General features: G+C 45.2%; 1 protein-coding gene across 5 annotated transcripts in view; it reads right to left on the bottom strand.

The window, feature by feature from the left end:
• The window catches only part of EIF2D (eukaryotic translation initiation factor 2D), a 57,891-nt gene extending 44,965 nt beyond the window's left edge, over positions 1–12,926 (bottom strand). For 3 of the 5 annotated variants that reach the window (XM_073319759.1, XM_073319760.1, XM_073319757.1), the window contains exons 1-6: positions 12,299–12,926; positions 9,296–9,486; positions 8,398–8,481; positions 4,702–4,792; positions 2,562–2,669; positions 47–336 (exon numbers count right to left, since the gene is read on the bottom strand). In XM_073319759.1, coding sequence (XP_073175860.1) covers positions 47–336; positions 2,562–2,669; positions 4,702–4,792; positions 8,398–8,481; positions 9,296–9,486; positions 12,299–12,354 — 820 coding nt within the window. In that variant the 5' untranslated portion in view covers positions 12,355–12,926. The remainder of the gene's footprint in view (positions 1–46; positions 337–2,561; positions 2,670–4,701; positions 4,793–8,397; positions 8,482–9,295; positions 9,487–12,298) is intronic. The other 2 variants (XM_073319761.1, XM_073319758.1) reach the window with 2 other exon arrangements.
• Positions 12,927–20,220: the final 7,294 nt, after the last annotated feature.

The following is a 20,220-nucleotide window of genomic DNA, read 5'->3' as shown; positions in this document are numbered from 1 at the left end:
CAACTGCATAGACATACAACTTGGTTTCATTTTCATGCTGTAGTACCTTGTGGAGTTCTGCCATCTTCTGTTTCTGGCTGAACCTTGGTGATATCTTCAGCCATTTCTGCAGCTCCAGTCTCACCCGGTTCCTCCTCCTCCATCAGCCTTGCACACCCATCTCCCTCCTGCAGGTTCAAATTGCCAATGTCCATTTGTAGCAATGGGGCAATGGAGAGGTTGTTGCCAGGCTCCCGTCCCTCCTCGTCTTTGTCATCCTCATCCGTGCTTTCCAGCTCCGCAGGCTCTGCTACCAAGGGAGCTATTGTGGGTGGGTAAGACTTGTCTCCAAATCCCCTTTAAAAACAATAAAAAGCATAAAGCCGCTTTATTGATGGTTCTTTACTCTCTTCATACAGGATGGTTCCCCATATAGCTGTGACGCATCCTGTGCCGAAAAGCCTGGCCAGTCCCAGCTAACTGTTACAAACTCCTGGAGTGAGAAAATACAGATCCATCTAGTGATGAAGAATCCACCACACTCCCAGGTAAGTAAGTTGTTCCCATGGTTAACTATCCTTGCTATGAGAAGTGTACACCTTATTTCTCATCTGAATTTGGCTTCTAGCCATTGGGGCTCATTATACCTTTGTCTGCTAAATTAGAGACCTCTATTTTCAGAAATCTCCTCCCCACATAGGTACTGTGCTTCTAGATTCATCAAACCACTTCTTATCCTTCTTTTCCATAAGCTAAGTAGGCTGAACTCCTTAAGCCTCTCACTATAAGGTGGGTTTTTGGTGTTTTAGAGCTACTGGCCAGCCCCAAAGCAGGCCAGTCAGGATCCCAGGTTCACTAAGAGGTAACTTGCCACTGCCAAGCCTACAGCACATCATGCTATTGCTGTCCCCAAATGACTCCATTTTGATTTTTAAAACCCCTTGTGGTGAAACTGGTGCCCATGATAAGCACCAGCTTGGTTAGTCCAGGAGGCCCGAGTCCTCTCTTTATCTACACAACAGGAATAACACAATCGGCAGCAGTGCAAACTTCTCCCACACCATGCCTTAACTCTAATCGGTGGCTTTATCCTACCAGAGCCAAGAGGGCTATGGAGTCTCCATGGCTCATTCAGGTGTGGGCCTCCGACCTGTACCTCCAAACAAGGAGGGCGGCTAGTGCCGGGCGGGATGGTGGTTTTGTGACACGAGTACTTGAACATCAGGAACTGGATTGAGACACACTCGCATCTAATTCATTTCACGTAGGCCAAACAGCCATTCAAATGGCACTACATTTTGACCCCAGCTGACCTCAGGCCATGAACCTCTGAAAACAGACAGGCTCTTGCAGGGTTCTAATAAGGGAACACACCCAAAGTGCCTCCCTGTGGACACCAGTAAGAGTGAAAGCTGTCGCAACCTCCTTCCGCAGAACACACGTTTTATAAGATAACAGGCTGGGGTGGTGGTTACTGAAAGTCCCAGCAGAGGGCGTTCTCTAGGGAAAATGGGAGTCAAGATTTGGATATACCTTTTCTTTAAATGAAAATCAGCGCACACTTAATGCAGAGCAAAAAGGTACTAAATTAAGGCAGAGTAACAACAATGGGCCAAATTGTTCATGATGCAACGCCATTAAGCTTAAAGAAGTTTCACTAGAGATTTAGTTCCAATATCCTGTGTTTACGTGCACATGCACATAAAAGGACATAAGGGCAAACCCCTTCTCTGACTAGAAGTAGATGTTAAAATTCCCACAGCACATGGAGCAGACCAGACATCTATTGCTATGGGGTCATCCAAAATATGCCCCCTAAGAGTATCGAACTGTGTATCTGCACTGACTCTGCTGCGATCTAAACCTCCTGTACTAACTTAGATGGAACAAATGGGCCCAAAGAGTCTAAGATGTTAACATGACCCAGTCACAAACAACAAACACTGTTAAATGAGGTTCAGGATTTGGTATATGGAAATCTCAGATTGATTAGAAATGAACTGGAGCCAGTGGAGGTGGCAGTGGTCACCTGGCTCCCTCTCTGGGCCAGTCTAGTCAAAACATCTCTCAGGGTTAGAAATGAGGTGGTCTGAAGTCCCAGGAAATAGTGGGGGTGGCAGCCAAGAGGGTGAAGCTTGCTCCAGTAGCCAATTTATTCTACCCCCTGTTTATCCCTTTAAAGGCCCCAAAAAGGCAGTGGCGGGTGGAATAGTCCATCCCCTCATAACGTTGTCCACCAATTACGCATAGTTTCTGACACCCCAGTTCTGGCTCATTGATTTTTTTGGTTTTAGCTTTTCTTGTTTATCAGGCATGACCTTAACGCTGTCCTGGTTTATATCCGTAGCCCTTTTGTCTGGACTAATTCAGCCTGCCTTGCTTTTGCAACTTTTCCTGTCAACATGTGTGGTTATAGGTTATTGTGGCATTCCATGAACTCTCTCTCAGCTCTTACGGCCGAGCTCAAAGTTAGGGTAAATTTGTAGGGCCAATTACTACAACAGGTTCCAGGCAGTATTTCAGACCCGGTACTCACTCATCTCATTTTCTAACATACACTGTACCCTTGTCTGCATACTCACCATAAGTGGTCTGTGTAAGCATGCAGCACGATGAAGCCCTTCCCTTTCATTCCAGCAGCCAGCATCTCTGCAGTGGGCATGGTAGCGACTCCTACTGCTACTGGGGCTCTGAGAAAACAGTATCAGAATGGGAAATAGCAAAGTTTTCACGCTACCTGGAACACATGACTCTTAAGCCACCATAGCACATTCACTTTCTTTCACAATGTCCTTGATAATGGAGGCTAATTACTATTGTATCATAGTTTTACCCTGAATCTGTTCTTTATGCTCTGCAATTTCAAGGCTTCGGGACATCTTCTAGTTTCACCCACTCCCCTCTAGTATGCAAGGTCTTCTCCCAATACTACCCCACATGAATTGTCACTGAACAGTCACCCTTTCTTAACATACTTTTCTCTGTGCCAGAAGCTGGGATTGGACAACAGGGGAGGTATCACCCAAACGTTGCCCTGATCTATTCATTCCCTTTGAAGCATCTGGTACCAGCCACTGTCAGAAGCAGAGTGGATAAAAATCAACAATATTTTAAATATACAAAAAAAAATTGGATTGTTTGGTCAAATGCTTTTTGAGGAAAAACTATCTAAAGATGGTTTTAGTTAAGATCCATGATGAGATATCTTTGAGCTATAATGTAATAGGGATTATAAATTCTAATTCTATAGTATGAGACAATATATTCATGTAATGTTTAAGAAAAGTTTTGTAAATGAGTTCCAATAGTTCATAGATTAGGGAACCAATCTTATGGGGTTCCAGGGACTTCTGTATAGATTAATCTTTCTATCTATCCAATGGGACTCAGTGCTCAGTCTAGAAGATACCATCAGAGATGCTTAGTTTTGCAGTTCTCAAACTGTGGATTTGTGTCTCCAGAGATAACATGTTTGTTAACAGCAAAAGTGGTGGTGATGGTTGTTTTTTTTTAAAAATATATTTCATTTAACTATTTTAGATTAAAAACAATTTTAACAAAAACAAACCTGATTTTAAAAAACTTGAATGTTTAACTAAATTCAAACATTCATATGCTTGTTTTGTTAAAATATCACGTTTGCTGTTGAAGACAAGAATCCAGACTACATAATGTTGTTTTAGTTAAATAAAACAATTTAAATGTCTGTCTGGTGATGTTCTCCTCCTAACACAGCATGGCAAGAAAATCTTCCAAATATTAATGATTAACCTGTTGAACTGGAGATAGTTCACCTCCCAATGACTTCATAAATATCTGCTACAATTACCTTTGCTAAATGAAATAACCAATCAATCATTCATTTTCTGATATAGCTGTAAAACTCATCTGAAAAGTTTTCAAAATAAATCACTTTAAAAATTTATAGTGTGTACCTTCTAAAAATCAAACCTACATCTATCTCTGAGTTGTGAAGAATATGTATTAAGGTTAGAACTAACAAGAATTCACTTTTATGTAGAAATCCATGATTAAATTGAACCTTCCAAAAGCTTCTAATTTGATTTAAATCAAATCCACCCTGGTCAGAAGACAGGATACCAGGTTAAATAGACCATTGGTCTGACCCAGAATGGCCATTCTTATGTACTGGGTGTGCCAGCTACTTACCTACCTTTCTCCTTAGGAGGAGACAATTTACAGGGTTGCAAAGAGCAGTCAAAACAACATTTGGAAAAAAAGCTTTGAATTTACAGGGTTTAGGCGTTCTTTTAAATTTGTTAAAGTTATCTGCGTTCACAAAAAACAAACAAACCAACCCACCCCAACAACACCGGTAAATTCTGTGGTCCCTGCCCCCCCATACTTCAGAGGACAAATTAGCCCATGTCCAAGAGAAAAAACTGAGCAGAATTTCATTGTTTTGTTAAAAATGATCCTCTTTCAAAACACAACCCTCAACATTAAAGAAAAATCTTGTATTTATTTGAACGTTATGCATTGTATGATTCAAAACCATCCAATTTGCAAAATTTTCCACCAAAAGAGAAATCTGTAGGATACTCATGATTATGCCACAGCAAAATTGCAAACATTTTTTTGCAGAATTTCCCAAAATCCGAGCCTACCGTCATATTTTGTTTCTCCTAATCCCTCTCAAAATCCTCACATAAAAATACAACTTTTCTTCCTTCATTGTAAGAAGCTATAGATAAATTGTACCTGTTTCCCACCAGGGTGATGGCACAGAGAGTGCCCTGTTGTACCTGAGGAAGACCACAAGATGGCACCATAACTCCTGGCAGCATTAGATCTGAGATAAAACAGTAAAGAGCTGTTAGCATGCACTCTGCTTTAAAGAACAGTTGCAAGCAGTGACTAACCAGCCACCCCTTCTGCCTCCAGCCATTCTGTTGTTCAGCAAAAATACAACCCTGGCAACAGCCAAGCACATGCCAGGTAAAACACAATCTCCTGCATGCCTGCTATCTAGTTAAGAATACTTTCCAGTTTCCTTCCAGAAGTGGGTGGGATAACCGGCCCCATTCAGGGGGGGTACTGAGTCACCCTCACGTCCCAAAGCACACGAGACACAGCTGAGTGTCTGCGCAGCAACTGGTAATGTCAGGGTCAAAGGGACCATTCGGAGGAAGAGGTGAACTCTATGTAAAGGACCAACTGAGTAACTTGGCAGTAAGTTTGTTTGCTACCAAGAGGGAAGCTAGTCCTGTCCCACCTCCTCCCCCAAGAGGAGCCTGGTTTCTAGCAGAAGACCATGACTTCCTTCCAGCCATTTTTCTGGTCTCAGGATGACATTTTCTAGTCTGATTCGTTACATTTCAGGGCAGTGTGGAAATCACACGTTTTCCTTAAAATACAGTCCTGACATATCTGTGGTATTGGCACTAAGCAGATTGATTTTTTCCATGTCTCTACAAATAACATCACTTCCCTTTTGTGACGCACAGGAAAATAGGATTTTCCAAGAACTACAAGGTGAAATGATTTGCCCAAGTTCACAAAGCACATCAGCGGAAGAGCATGGAATTAGAACCCAAGCGTCCTGACTCTCAGACTTCCCTTTTCTATCTCATTACACCACACTCCTCTAGACCCCAGGAGACCTGCCGGCCTCCCAGGCTCCTGCCCTAACCCTTACAATGCACCAAACAATTCAGCGAAGCAATGGCAGAGGCTGTTAGAAAATCTGCCACATGCCACTTAGCTTTAAAGCTTAAACCAAGGCAATTTTCACTGAGGTGCTTTAAAAATTGATTGGCAGGATCAACTAAAACATAAATTAAACAAGCCAGAAGCATAAAACAAGAGCTGCCAATCAATGAGATGCAGCCACCACTTAGGTTACTACACTTGAAAATACTTCACCCTTCTATACACAATCTAAAGAGTAGGGATGGGGAGGGAGGACCTACAAAACCATCTTATCACCCTATTAAAATAGAAGCACCATTGACACATATGCCCAGATCCAGAAAAGGTATTTAAGTTCCTAACTTCTGTTGAAATCAATGGAAGTCAAAAGCCTAAATACCTTTGTGGATCAGGACCACAGCCTCTTATCTAAAACAATCCTGCTGACAAAGGCAAAGCTACTTGGAACCGTGTGCATCACACACAGAGTATTTTCCATATGGAAGAAGATTCCCTTCCCATTATACCTCTGAGCTGGCCCCTCACCATGGATTCAAAGGTAAAGCCCTCCACCAAAAGCTTCTAATTCTGCACACCGACACTGCAAATGCTGCACCAAGAAAACAGGGCTCAGACACTCTGCCAGGAGCCCACCCAGTACATTACTGTCAAAAGGCTTCATTCAGTTCGCTTGTTAAATTAAATTAGCCAAAGCAGGAAGGCTTTGGGCAGCTCAACTGAGCCCATATTTTTAAAATAAGGGCATGGGCAAAGGAGAGGGAGGAATAAAGGAGGGTGTTTCCAGCTAACCTTTTTCTCTTTCATCCTGATAGTAGGTTCTAGCTTCTTCTACAAGCCAGTGCAGGCCCCTTAGTGTCCTGCTCTCTGAGGGTGCAGAGATGATTGCCTAATTAGCCTCAGCTGGGCCAGCCCTGCACTGAAGGCAGCTGTGACCTTTCCACTGCACAGGGACACAGGGTTAACCCTCTCCTTGCCAAATACAGCATTGTACCATTCCCATCCTAGGTTACAAGGGTTGCCTACCTCGGAAGCCTGGGATATTGGCCACCGACAGAGGCAAGGAGCAGGGCTGGACGGCTGAGTGGTCTGATCTGAGTAGACATGTCAGGCCCCTTGCTCCGCAGCATCATGGATTTTTATACCCACACAGAAGCAAACACCTTTTTTTGCGGCTACAGCAGCTTTCATCAAATCTAACACTGCAACATGCATCCAAGCCTAGCTCCCAAATGGTGACTGATTTGTGAAATTCCTGAGCAAGGGAAGGAGCCGCACAAAGGTCTCAGTGCTGCAGGATGAAGTAAGTAACATGTCAGAACATATCTAGCAAACGATAAAGGCAAAAATACCTGGCTGGATGCTTAGAGCCAAATGAAGAGATAGTACAGAGTGGCACTGCCTTGGCTTTACCACAACAGTTGGCTCCCTGCTCCCAAGCTCCAGGCTGCTGCAGTCTCACCCCCTTTCCAGAGGCTTCTGCATCAGTGTGTCTCTGCCCCTCCCCCCTGCTATGATGGCTACTGTCTCCAGGGCCACCCTCTCATCTTTGGCTCTGGCTCAGAAGTCAGTTGAGGCAGCCTGGTTGCCAAGGGAGACCAGTGACCTGAACCCCACTTTAATCAGCCTCCTTCTCCTACCAACAGGACCTTCTCCGTGCAAACTCGGTCACAGCGGTCAATGGCTAGACACACTCCTCAGCTGTCTATGTCAGTGGCAGGCCACAGGACCAGGGACTGTTGTCCACACAGGCCCCTCGGCTATAAAGCAGCAGACACCCAAAGCAGAGGGCCTCAACTACCACTGCAGTGCTGCTTCCACCTGAGGCAGGCTATGTGGTAGGTGAAAGGCAGCCCCCTTCTTGACACACATCCCCACACATGCTGAGAAGACAGCATTCAGATTCTGATCAGGTTTAGGTTTGAGGTCAAGCCAGGAGTAAGGTTTGGGGACACACAGCTCTCATGAGAGCTGTATGAGTTTTCAGCTCAGAATGGCATGACCCAGCATCCAAAGTGGATTCTGAATGGTATCTACAGTGGATTCTGGAAAACCAGACACTCTTCTGGTTTTGGAGCTGACCCATAGGGCTGAGTTCAGAGCCAAGGATTTAAATGTAACTCCCACAGGATTTGCACAATCCGAAATGTAGGGAGCGGGGAATCAGCTCTGAGATTGCAGCCAGGGCCCAGCTTTAATATATGCACATGTAGTGGCATCTGCTTAAACTGAATTCGGACAGAGAGAGATATCCCTTAAAGCAAAGCAAAATGAAAGCATTTAAATTTAGTTACCCTGTGAAAGTTAATTACAACAAACGCTACAGAATGAGGAAACACGTACTTCAGTGTCCCAGTTAATGGCTGTTAAATCAATATCTTTCTAACCAATGCATGAAGAGCAACAACAGACAAAATTCCAACTCTAGAGCCATCAGATGGGAAGGATCAACGCATTTGAACAGATTGACCTATATATATATATATATATTATATTTAGTTCGCAAACTCTATTTGTGGCTAATTGGTTTTCCATTTTAAGGAGACCAAAAAAACAATCCCCCCCCCCCCCCACTTTCAGTGCACCCTTCTGAACAGTGAGTTTCTGCTTTTTTTTTTTTAAAGATCTTAAAAATCTTGTCCTGCACTAGAAAAATTAGCTTTAAAAAAAAAGTACAGATTAGAAGAATGAATTTCCCAAGTCAACTGACACACGTATCACAAAGTAATTGTGTTTTGATTCTCTTACCTGCTCCTCCTGCTAGTCTCTGTAGCACTGGGGGCCATGTTGAGAATGCTGGAAGAAGATCTGGATAGGACCACAAAGTATAAACTGTCCAAAAGAAAACGGATTTTAAAAACATGACATTACAGATTTCTCTAGCTGTTGCTTCTCTCCATCTTCAAGCCCCAGTAATACAGTCAAGGGTGTGCTGCTGTAATTGTAACTAGCCAGATTCTTCTCTCACATGGATGGTCAACAAATCAGGCTGCACAGCCCAGCAGCATCAAAACAACAAGCCAGTAGATACTCACAACGGACAAACTAAAATACTAACATTTCAATTTCAAGCTTCCAGTAGATGTTAATAAAGGATGGATAGATGATCTATGGACATCTTGACATTGTCTTCTTTAAATCAAGGATGCTTTGACCTGAATTGTTGTTATGATAACATGGGAGAGTCACTGAGTGGGCAGAGAAAAACAATGGACCGGCATATTTTATCAGGGCAATTCAGTCTTTCACGCACCGAATTCCACATAAAGAAGGTTGAACTTCATACTCATGGCAGTTGTGCCTTACAGTAAGGGGGCCAGAAAGGAAGGATGGTCCAGCAGTTAGGACAGTAGCCTAGGATTTGGGAGATCTGGGTTTAAGTTCTTGTTCCACCCCACACTTCCTGTGTGATCCTGGGCAAGTCATCTCTCTGTGACTCAGTTTCCTGTCAATAGGGGATAATACTGCCCTACATCACAAGGATATTGTAAGGATAAATACATTACAGAATGTGAGGCACTCAGATACTATAGTAATGGCATATACAAGTACCTTGAATACATGGGCATGTACAGAACTTGTAGGAGAGTTTTATGTCTGAGAGGGAGGAAGGGTTGGGAAAGATATTCTATTTCATATCTCATACCTGTTGGATACAGAATTTTCTCCATTTCAAAAAGGACTGGGTTCCTGTTGTTGGCATATACCGTGACCGCATCCCCTTTGTGAGCATACAGTTTGACTACGTTGAGTTCCTCTCTGTTTGGAACAACTTCTGACAGCTGTTCACTGCTGAGGGAGGGAAAAGCTGCGGCAACATCAGTTCGCAATTTCCTCCTGTAAAGATAAATCGGTGCTGAGCAAAAGGAAGGGTGTTTTTTTTTTTTAATTTAATTTAATTTTTAAAGGACAGGGTACAGGCAGAGACTAGTCATGTCTAAGGAGATATGGGCTCAGGTGGGATCCTAGCTATGCAGTGGTTCTCAACCAGGGGTACGCAGAGGTCTTCCAGGGGTAGGTTGACCAGATAGCAACTGTGAAAAAATGGGACAGGAGCTGGGGGGTAATAGTCAGTTCACATTTTGCCTCCTGTTCATTCAGGCCACATTCCACCTGCTTTGCAGGCTGAAGCCCTTCTTCAACGGTCACAGACAAACATACAATTCTACATCAGCAAAGCTGTTAGTAAAAACGCATCTATCTGAAGATGGAGGGCCCGATTTGTGGTTGTCCTGAACCTTTTTGGGGTCATTCACACCAGCACAAACTGGGAGTAAAACATGAGCAAATCAGACTGGTAGAATTCTACACTCACTTTGCATGGGTGTAAGTGACAACACAAATGTACACGGCCATAGTGAACTGGGACCCCAAGCCTTCTTTCAGGTAAAGGCCATTGGTTAACTTAGGCTATGTCTTCACTGCTAAAAAAGTACGTGTTTACTATGAGATAGTTAACTCAAGACAGGTTTCAGAGGGGTAGCTGTATTAGTCTATATCGGTAAATACACTTGAGTTATGAGGAGAGGCTGAGGGAGCTGGGATTGTTTAGCCTGCAGAAGAGAAGAATGAGGGGGGATTTGATAGCTGCTTTCAACTACCTGAAAGGGGGTCCAAAGAGGATGGCTCTAGACTGTTCTCAATGGTAGCAGATGGCAGAACGAGGAGTAATGGTCTCAAGTTGCAGTGGGGGAGGTTTAGATTGGATTTAGGAAAAACTTTTTCACTAAGAAGGTGGTGAAACACTGGAATGCGTTACCTAGGGAGGTGGTAGAATCTCCTTCCTTAGAGGTTTTTAAGGTCAGGCTTGACAAAGCCCTGGCTGGGATGATTTAACTGGGAATTGGTCCTGCTTCGAGCAGGGGGTTGGACTAGATGACCTTCTGGGGTCCCTTCCAACCCTGATATTCTATGATTCTATGATACAAGGAGGGGTTCCTCCAGTGGCACCTTAAAAACTAAAATTTATTTGGGCATAAGCTTTGATGGGCTAAAACCCACTTCATCAGATGCATGGAGTGGAAAATACAGTAGGTAGGTATAAATATACAGAACATGAAAAGATGGGAGTTGCCTTACCAAGCGGGGGAGGGGGGTCGGGGGGGTCAGTGCTAACGAGGCCAATTCAGTTAGGGTGGATATGTCCCATTCCCAACAGTTGACAAGAAGGTGTGAGTATCAACAAAGGGAAAATTCTTTTTTGTAGCGAGCCAGCCACTCCCAGTCTTTATTCAGGCCTAATTTGATGGTGTCAAGTTTGCAAATTAATTCTAGTTCTGCCATTTCTCATTGAAGTCCGTTTTTGAAGGTTTTTTTGTTGAAGAATGGCCACTTAAGTCTGTTATTGAGTGTCCAGGGAGATTGAAGTGCTCTCCTACTGGTTTTTGAACGTTACAATTCTTGATGTCTGATTGTGTCCATTTATTCTTTTGCATAGAGACTGGCCAATGTACATGGCAGAGGGGCATTGCTGGCACATGATGGCATATATCACATTGGTAGATGTGCAGGTGAACGAGTCCCTGATGGTGTGGCTGATGTGGTTAGGTCCTATGCTGGTGTCTAAGGCAACTGCCATCTTTTCACGTGCTGTGTATTTATACCTGCCTACTGTATTTTCTACTCCATGCATCTGATGACGCCGGTTCTAGCCCACAAAACCTTATGTCCAAATAAATGTTAGTCTCTAAGATGCCACAAGGACTCCTTGTTGTTTTAACTTAAGACAGTTATCTCAATGTAAAATCCTAGCAGAGACAGGGCCCGCGGGGTTTTAAACTACAGTGTAGCTACTCGATGTCATCCCCAGGCTGATAAGTTATTCATGTAAAAACAACATTTAAATTTTGTTTTGCTATGAAGGCATCTTCAGTTAAACACCAGTATTGACTTAATTTAGTGAACGCTACCTTTGTGCTGTAAGGCTCTTAGTGGACTTGGTTTCTATTATTACAAATATTTAAAATATGCGGTCCCCAGATAGTATGGAGATGAGGTTATATCTTTTATTAGACCAACTTCTGTAGAGCTCTGTGTAAGCTCGGAAGCTCGTCTCTCTCACCAACAGAAGTTGGTCCAATAAAAGATATTCCCTCACCCACCCTGTGTTTCAAATATTTTACGTATTAATACGTTCACTGCGCCATCACACAAAATATTACAAATAGACTTCCACAGGCTAGCAGAAATACGGTAGGGGAGGTTTTCCTGCTTAAAAAAAAAGCCTTCAAAATTTGCCTCACAACATGACTCAGAAACTGCCACATTATTTAAAGCCCATCTGTTTCAGTTGGACTGTGTAACCCGTCCTTGGGTGCAGTCCATCTGGCAACGCGTGTATGCCAACACGACGGAAAAAGAATCCACAGCCTAGCTTCAGTTATGAGGAAGGCGATACCTTGCAGACTCTCAGGAATGGCATTTAAAAAATAATAATAATAATAATAAGCCTCCCCCTCTTGTAATGCAGGATATTGCGGTCTGCTCTTCAGCAAGATGTAAAATCCGACTCGTGCCTCTTCGAAATCGCTCCTGTTCAAGCTTGTGTCTGCACCTGACCTAACCAGGCAACGCAGCAGAAGGTAACTCGTGCTAGCTACCCTACAAATCTCACCCTGGGCCTGGAGTGAAATTAACATAATCCACTCACCGATCAGACCCTTTGATGGCAGTGTTGGATTTCACCCTGAAGGCCTTGGAAAACATGATCCACTCCAAAGGGGAGGCTTCACGCCCTTCGGCTCTGCCCCCAAACCCTGGCCGGCCCAGAGGCGCGGGGCCAGCCGTGCAGGCAGGCTGCTAGGAAGGCGAAAGCAGGAGTTCAGCCCCAGGGTTGCAGAGCTCCTGCTTCACGGCATGGGAGCAGCCATGTTGCAGTCCCGCAGCAAAAAGAGCCCGTGTGGCAACACACATCGCTGCTTCCTTCTGCTCTCACTGCTCCCTCTGCAAGGGCCAAGCTGTCTGGTGCCCGCTGCGCGGGGGGCGGCTGATCCTGCAAACGCGCACGGGGAACTTTTGCCTACAGAAGTGGAGCGACGGGGGCCCGCTGCCTTAAGTGGCATCACTCCTGAGAGCAAAGATCATTGCAGCACGCTGAGAGTTTGCAGACACCCAAACATTTGAAAGACGCATCAGAGAGCCGGGCTGCTGCTGCGGGGGTAGTAGCATGGTTGAAATCAGCTTCCCTGCATTCATTAAACAAAGAGGTTTCAGAGTAACAGCCGTGTTAGTCTGTATTCGCAAAAAGAAAAGGAGGACTTGTGGCACCTTAGAGACTAACCAATTTATTTGAGCATGAGCTTTCGTGAGCTACAGCTCACTTCATCGGATGCATACGTGGAAACTGCAGCAGGCTTTATATATACACAGAGAATATGAAACAATACCTCCTCCCACCCCACTGTCCTGCTGGTAATAGCTTATCTAAAGTGATCATCAGGTGGGCCATTTCCAGCACAAATCCAGGTTTTCTCACCCTCCACCCCCCCACACAAATTCACTCTCCTCATATTCTCTGTGTATATATAAAGTCTGCTGCAGTTTCCACGGCATGCATCCGATGAAGTGAGCTGTAGCTCATGAAAGCTCATGCTCAAATAAATTGGTTCCTCTCTAAGGTGCCACAGGTACTCATTAAACAAATAGTTTCCAGCCTTCGTGGAAGGGGCTAGGGGGAGGAGGTGCGAAATGTGAAATAGTGTCTGTCTGGAGACAGCTGATAACAATACAAGCTTGATGAGGTATCAACTGCCCCATCCTGGAACACACTCTTAGGAGCCCCCGGTGGTTTGTGCTGATTGCCTTAAGTCAGACCTTCAAGCTAGGCAGCCCTGCCAAAATCTCACTCCTTTGGAGGGACAGTCCCTCATTTTGGATTCGCACTTTACAAATCTTCCTAGCCTTTGTTAAAAATAAACCTTATAAAACCACTTAATGACAGGTTTCAGAGGAACAGCCGTGTTAGTCTGTATTCGCAAAAAGAAAAGGAGTACTTGTGGCACCTTAGAGACTAACCAATTTATTTGAGCATGAGCTTTCGTGAGCTACAGCTCACTTCATCAGATGTTTACCGTGGAAACTGCAGCAGACTTTATATACACACAGAAATCATGAAACAATACCTCCTCCCACCCCACTGTCCTGCTGGTAATAGCTTATCTAAAGTGATCAACAGGTGGGCCATTTCCAGCACAAATCCAGGTTTTCTCACCCTCCACCCCCCCCACACAAATTCACTCTCCTGCTGGTGCTAGCCCATCCAAAGTGACAACTCTTAACATAATCAAGTCGGGCTATTTCCTGCATAGATCAAGGTTTTCTCACATCCCCCCCGCCCCCATACACACACAAACTCACTCTCCTGCTGGTAATAGCTCATCTAAACTGACCATTCTCCAGGTTTAAATCCAAGTTAAACCAGAGCATCGGGGAGGGGGGGTAGGAAAAAACAAGAGGAAACAGGCTACCTTGCATAATGACTTAGCCACTCCCAGTCTCTATTTAAGCCTAAATTAATAGTATCCAATTTGCAAATGAATTCCAATTCAGCAGTTTCTCGCTGGAGTCTGGATTTGAAGTTTTTTTGTTTTAAGCCTTCGAACTGACCAGCAAGTGGGACGCCAGCAACCACTTCCTCGCCGGGGGCGGCTTCACCCGCTTCGCCGACTGGCGGTTCATCCACCGCGCCCGGCTCAACTGCGTCCCGCTCAACGGAGCCGTCCGCCACGGGAACCGAGACAAGCGTTGCAGGAAGTGCGGCTACTCCAACGAGACCCTGCCCCACGTCCTGTGCAGCTGCAAGCCCCACTCCAGAGCCTGGCAGCTGCGCCACAACGCCATCCAGAACCGCCTGGTGAAAGCCATCTCACCTAGCCTGGGGGAGGTCGCCGTGAACTGCGCCATCTCCGGTACCGACAGCCCGCTACGACCCGACGTGGTCGTCACCAACGAAACCCAGAAAAAGATCATCCTCGTCGACATTACGGTCCCTTTCGAGAACAGGACCCCGGCCTTCCGAGAAGCTCGAGCTCGGAAACTGGAAAAATACGCCCCTCTGGCCGACACCCTGAGAGCGAAGGGCTACGAGGTGCAGCTGGACGCCCTGATTGTCGGAGCCCTGGGCGCTTGGGACCCCTGCAACGAGCGTGTGCTGCGGACCTGCGGGATCGGTAGACGCTACGCACGACTCATGCGGCGCCTCATGGTCTCGGACACCATCCGATGGTCCAGGGACATCTATATCGAGCACATCACCGGCCACCGACAGTACCAGGAGGAGTGAGCCGGTACGACACTGTGCACACACTGTGGGAAAGAGACTGAGAGGCCTTCCCCATCGGACCGTATGAACTGGAACCGTAAACCCGCTGAACATTAAACCCCACCATATGAGGGTAGACCCATCCCCACCCCCGTATTCACTCACTATACCCAGCATACCGAACGTAGCTGTTGTGTGGATAACTTACCCCATATCTCGATGTCTGTACTCTGACCGGTTAAACTTTTCCCCCAGTCGGGGAATTTGCAGATTATTATGTGATCCTTGCTCCACCAGCTCCTAAATCGCATTTTGCACCCCTCGATAATCTGTACCTTATCCCCTGACGACCAGAAACTCCTATGCTTGAACTCTGTACCGTTCCTTATTTCAACATTATCTCAAATAAAATTATTAAATCTGTTCTTGGGAGTGGCTAAGTCATTATGCAAGGTAGCCTGTTTCCTCTTGTTTTTTCCTACCCCCCCTCCCCGATGCTCTGGTTTAACTTGGATTTAAACCTGGAGAATGGTCAGTTTAGATGAGCTATTACCAGCAGGAGAGTGAGTTTGTGTGTGTATGGGGGCGGGGGGGATGTGAGAAAACCTTGATCTATGCAGGAAATAGCCCGACTTGATTATGTTAAGAGTTGTCACTTTGGATGGGCTAGCACCAGCAGGAGAGTGAATTTGTGTGGGGGGGGTGGAGGGTGAGAAAACCTGGATTTGTGCTGGAAATGGCCCACCTGTTGATCACTTTAGATAAGCTATTACCAGCAGGACAGTGGGGTGGGAGGAGGTATTGTTTCATGATTTCTGTGTGTATATAAAGTCTGCTGCAGTTTCCACGGTAAACATCTGATGAAGTGAGCTGTAGCTCACGAAAGCTCATGCTCAAATAAATTGGTTAGTCTCTAAGGTGCCACAAGTACTCCTTTTCTTTTTGCGAAAACCACTTAATGACTCTCACCTAGATTACTGAGCGCGGGTAGTGGATAGAGATTTTTGTAGGTGTTCCTTGCAAAGGGTGCGGTCACATATCTTTCTGTCTCTCACTGTTGATTAATTGCCTGACCTCCAGCCAGAGGTCTCCAAACACCTTCCCCGTGCAATGCTACATGTCCCATCCTGTATACAATAATATTTCATATATGTGTGTCTGCATGTCTTTGTTAAAGGGTGTGATTTCCCCCCACTTCTTTATAGTGAATGTTACTCACAGGTTCTCATGTCGGGAGCTGCAGAGATTGTCTTGCAAACACTGCAGGGGGATGTTTAAATCAAACCAAAAATATTTTCATTTAAATCTATATAAACATTTCTAATAAAACGGAACAGGCAGAGCAAGCACAGCATGAGGGTGTGGGAAGCCTGGCCTGCTGCTATCATGGCTGTCCCCTGACTCAGATAAACAGAGGACTTCAGAGCAGTTAATTCAGCTCCTGTAAGAGCTGAAAAGAGCACGAAAAGCCTCAATCCTGCAAAAGGATGGATGCAATCAGACTTGTGTCAATGAGGATTTACATCAAACAGACTCTGGGCTGTCCTGTCTGAATGGATCCAATTGCAGGACCAGGGCCTAAATAAATGTTTAATATCCCTTTTTAAAGTTGTTTTCAACATACATCTGTCTTCTGATATCTGGCTAGAAAAAAAGAAAAGCAGAGCCCCAGGCATACCAAGCAAGCAAAAAGATGCAGCACTTTCAAAACAGAAACTATTTGAAGGAAACCAGAAAATTAGTCTCACATTTTGCTCTATGCAAGGAATAATGGGGAATGTCTGATGCATGTAGAAAAGAAATGTGTGAGCAATTTTTTGGTTGTCTTCAAATAATTCCCACTTTGAAATGGATGCTTTTGGGTTTGGGAGATACTATATTTTGTGCAGGCTGACTTTTTCAGATCCTTAACTGTATTTTAGGAGAAACATTTACAACTTTTAAAAAAATCTGAAAAAAATTCAATTCAGAATTCTGTACATAATAAACTTCAGACATAATAAACTTGCAGAGGATTCCAAAACTGTGACAGTATACGGACCTGATCCTGCAAACACTTGTCTAGCTGCTTCACTTTACTTATTGTGAGATGTCCCATTGAAGGAACATCACAGAGACTAGCGGGCTTATGTGTTGAGTGGACTGAAAGGAGCAAAGTTGTTGCACAACACGGGCTCACAGATATGACTGGGGGTTAGGGGGAACTACGAACAGGCATTCTTGATGCCTAGCACAGGAACACAGCGCTGAAACTGGGACCTCTCTTGGAGCATGCACTGAACATGCCACAGTCACACCACGCTGAGACTAGGGGAACTGAGAAGAAGCAGGTTCAGTGCAAGCCATAGGCACCCACTGTTGAGATGAGGGACAAGTACACCCATTGGGATGAATGGGGTGGTTCACACCTCTCGGAGCTATTCTTTCAAGCTATTTTAATCTTCACGGGATTTTCTGATTCCACACCTCTGCAAGTCTCCTATGCTACAGAGGAGCACGCAGAGCCCCTTCACTCGACACGGATGTGGGGTAGGGACTCTGGGGTCCCTTCCCCCTTTCTGCCTCCTTCTAGTAGATGCACTCCTCACAGAAAGAAAAGGAGTACTTGTGGCACCTTAGAGACTAACCAATTTATTTGAGCATGAGCTTTCGTGAGCTACAGCTCACTTCATCGGATGCATGCATCCGATGAAGTGAGCTGTAGCTCACGAAAGCTCATGCTCAAATAAATTGGTTAGTCTCTAAGGTGCCACAAGTACTCCTTTTCTTTTTGCGAATACAGACTAACACGGCTGTTACTCTGAAACTCCTCACAGACTCACCCCTAGAGATCAAGGAAAGGCACGGTTAAGGTAACCTCTCCTAGACCATACACACCACACAACCTTAACTCCGCTACTGGGGAGATGGCCATAGTCACAGGGAATATAACAATACCTTACCCATCCTAACAAAAACTTTTAGTTTCATAGTGCCCACAATGCTCCATATCATTCCTATTATACACCTCTATGGACCTTCATTGTGTTCTCTGTGGCACCATTGATACAAGATGCTGGGGGAGGGGGGCCACTGGCAGACCTCACAGTAGTATAGCAAGGCCATTTTCCTGAGGCATTTTTGAGAGCAGGAATCAGAGGGTTTTAAAGATGTAAAATTTCCTCTGACTGCCCAACACTGCCCTTTTTCATCCTAACTGCTGAACTCCACCCACTTTAGGGAAGGGAAGCCACTGAGCTCTCCCTGAGGTACTCTTTATTGTGGTGATCAAAGGGGAAGAACTTAAAGACAGCGGTGAGAGTGCTATGGGAAGCATTATCTTTACAGTGCATTTCCTTGTGTTCTAATGTTTGTGTTTTGTTTTGTGATTTGCTGAAGCTCAGGCATGTGCATTTCAGGTGGCCAATTCTGCATTCTGGGAGGGTATGATGAGGTATTGCCAGGCAACCTACCCTCCCTTTAACTGTGTTTTGTTAGTGAATTGAGGATTCCACATGGCCTCACACACAGGAACAGTCAGTAGAAAAAGGAACTGAAGCCCTCATACACTTTGAAAGGTTTTGAATAATGATTTATTAAAATAAATCACAGTTTAGTGTGAATAGAGTCTCCAATTTCTCTCAGAGAAGAGAAGGTATGGTGTATGAAATGTGCCTCTGGGTATATGGGCAGGGTTGTGATGCCTGCTGCCAACACCAGATGGCTCTCAGGTTTTCATTTTTCAGAGTAGCAGCCGTGTTAGTCTGTATTTGCAAAAAGAAAAGGAGTACTAGGTTTTCATTTGCAACACTACTCATATCTCCCCTCATCAGCACACCAAGAGTTAGGGACACAGGACGCTCATTAACGTCTCCTGTGTTCAAACACACATTAGAGGACTGTAACACTTTACATAGAGGAGTCTATTCCCTACCCTAAAAAGTTTTTCTCTCTTGCTCTAAGGTACTTATCTGGCCACTATTATTGTAGTAGCTGAGTGCTTTACAATCTCGAATGCATTGATCCTTACAACACTCCTGTGAGGTAGGGAAGTGCTAGCTATTAGACTAATTTTACTGATGGGAGTCAGATGTCTTCACTGACACGAGTTTTATTTTTGTTTTTTTTTTTGTTTTTTTGGAGGGGGGGTGTACAAGATCCCTAATACATACTAGTTATGTCACTAAAATCCTAAATGGAGACAAGGTACAATTATTTTTTGTCACAATGTAGCCCTAGCCAGCAGTATAGTGCTGACTTCTCCTAGTTCACCTCACGGTAAAACCACAGTGCCTTGTCTCTGCTCTGTTTTTCCCTTGGAGTAGCTAATCTGCATTAGTTATCCCACGGTAACAACATGCCTTTTAGGCTAGTGAAGACAGTTGCAGCCAAGTCCACGCTACAAACTTCTGTGGGTCAGGGCGTGTGGAAGTGTGATCCTTGACCGCAATAGCTGTGTTAGCAAAAACCCCTGGCAAACCTGTGCTTTTGCTGGTATAGTTTATTTCATTGGTGAGGAGTGGGTGCTAGAATAAACTCCACTGACAAGAGTGTAGTTTTGCCTGTATGATCTGTGTCCACACGAGAAGCACTTTGCCAGTATAATATACTGGTATAGCTATTCCCGAAAAGCACTTCTAGTGTAGACTTATCCAAGGTCACACCGAGAGTCTATGGTGGAGCTAGGAATGGAACCAGATCTATCTCGCACCCTAACTGCTCCTCCACTCTTCCTGTTATCTCAGGATGTCAACCTACAATAGAGGAAACCCTTAAAGACACAGGGGGAAATGAACAGGGCTTTGCAGTTAAAAAGGGCTGTATGTAAGGGTCCCTTCCAACCCTAACCTTCTATGATTCTATAAGGGGAAGGACCAAACCCCATTACACTGCCGGGGCTCAGGGGAGGGCCTCTCCCAGCAACAAACGTGTTTGCTTAGCTGCAGTTATGTCCATGGAATGGAAAACTTTCCATTTCCAATCCCCAGTAGCTTTTAATTGGGTGTGTGTGTCGGGGGCGGGGGGGAAGGGGAGTTTACTAACAAAAGGTTTGTTTGCACTGAGTGAGTCCCAGGCACCAGCAGCAGCTCCCGGCCCAGAGCGGGGCGCGGGGGGGGACGGGACACGTGCCCCCCCCCAGTTTGGGGCACACCTAGATCCCGCCGTGCGCTAGGCTGGGGGGCTCTGCAGGGGGCGGCAGCGACACTGCTCCCCAGGGGGGGTCTCAGAGGAGGGACCGCAGAGGGCAGGGCCAGGCAAGGAGCTTTTCGGGGTCCCCCGCCCCATTCCTCTCCCTCCGCCTCCCCGTTCAGGGGGTTATTTCTCCTCCTCCC

The sequence above is a fragment of the Lepidochelys kempii genome, chromosome 21 (genome assembly GCF_965140265.1).
Source record: "Lepidochelys kempii isolate rLepKem1 chromosome 21, rLepKem1.hap2, whole genome shotgun sequence".
In the NCBI taxonomy this organism is placed as follows: domain Eukaryota; kingdom Metazoa; phylum Chordata; order Testudines; family Cheloniidae; genus Lepidochelys; species Lepidochelys kempii.
The sequence above is the reverse complement of the archived record's forward strand: the minus strand, read 5'-3'. Positions and strand labels throughout refer to the sequence as shown.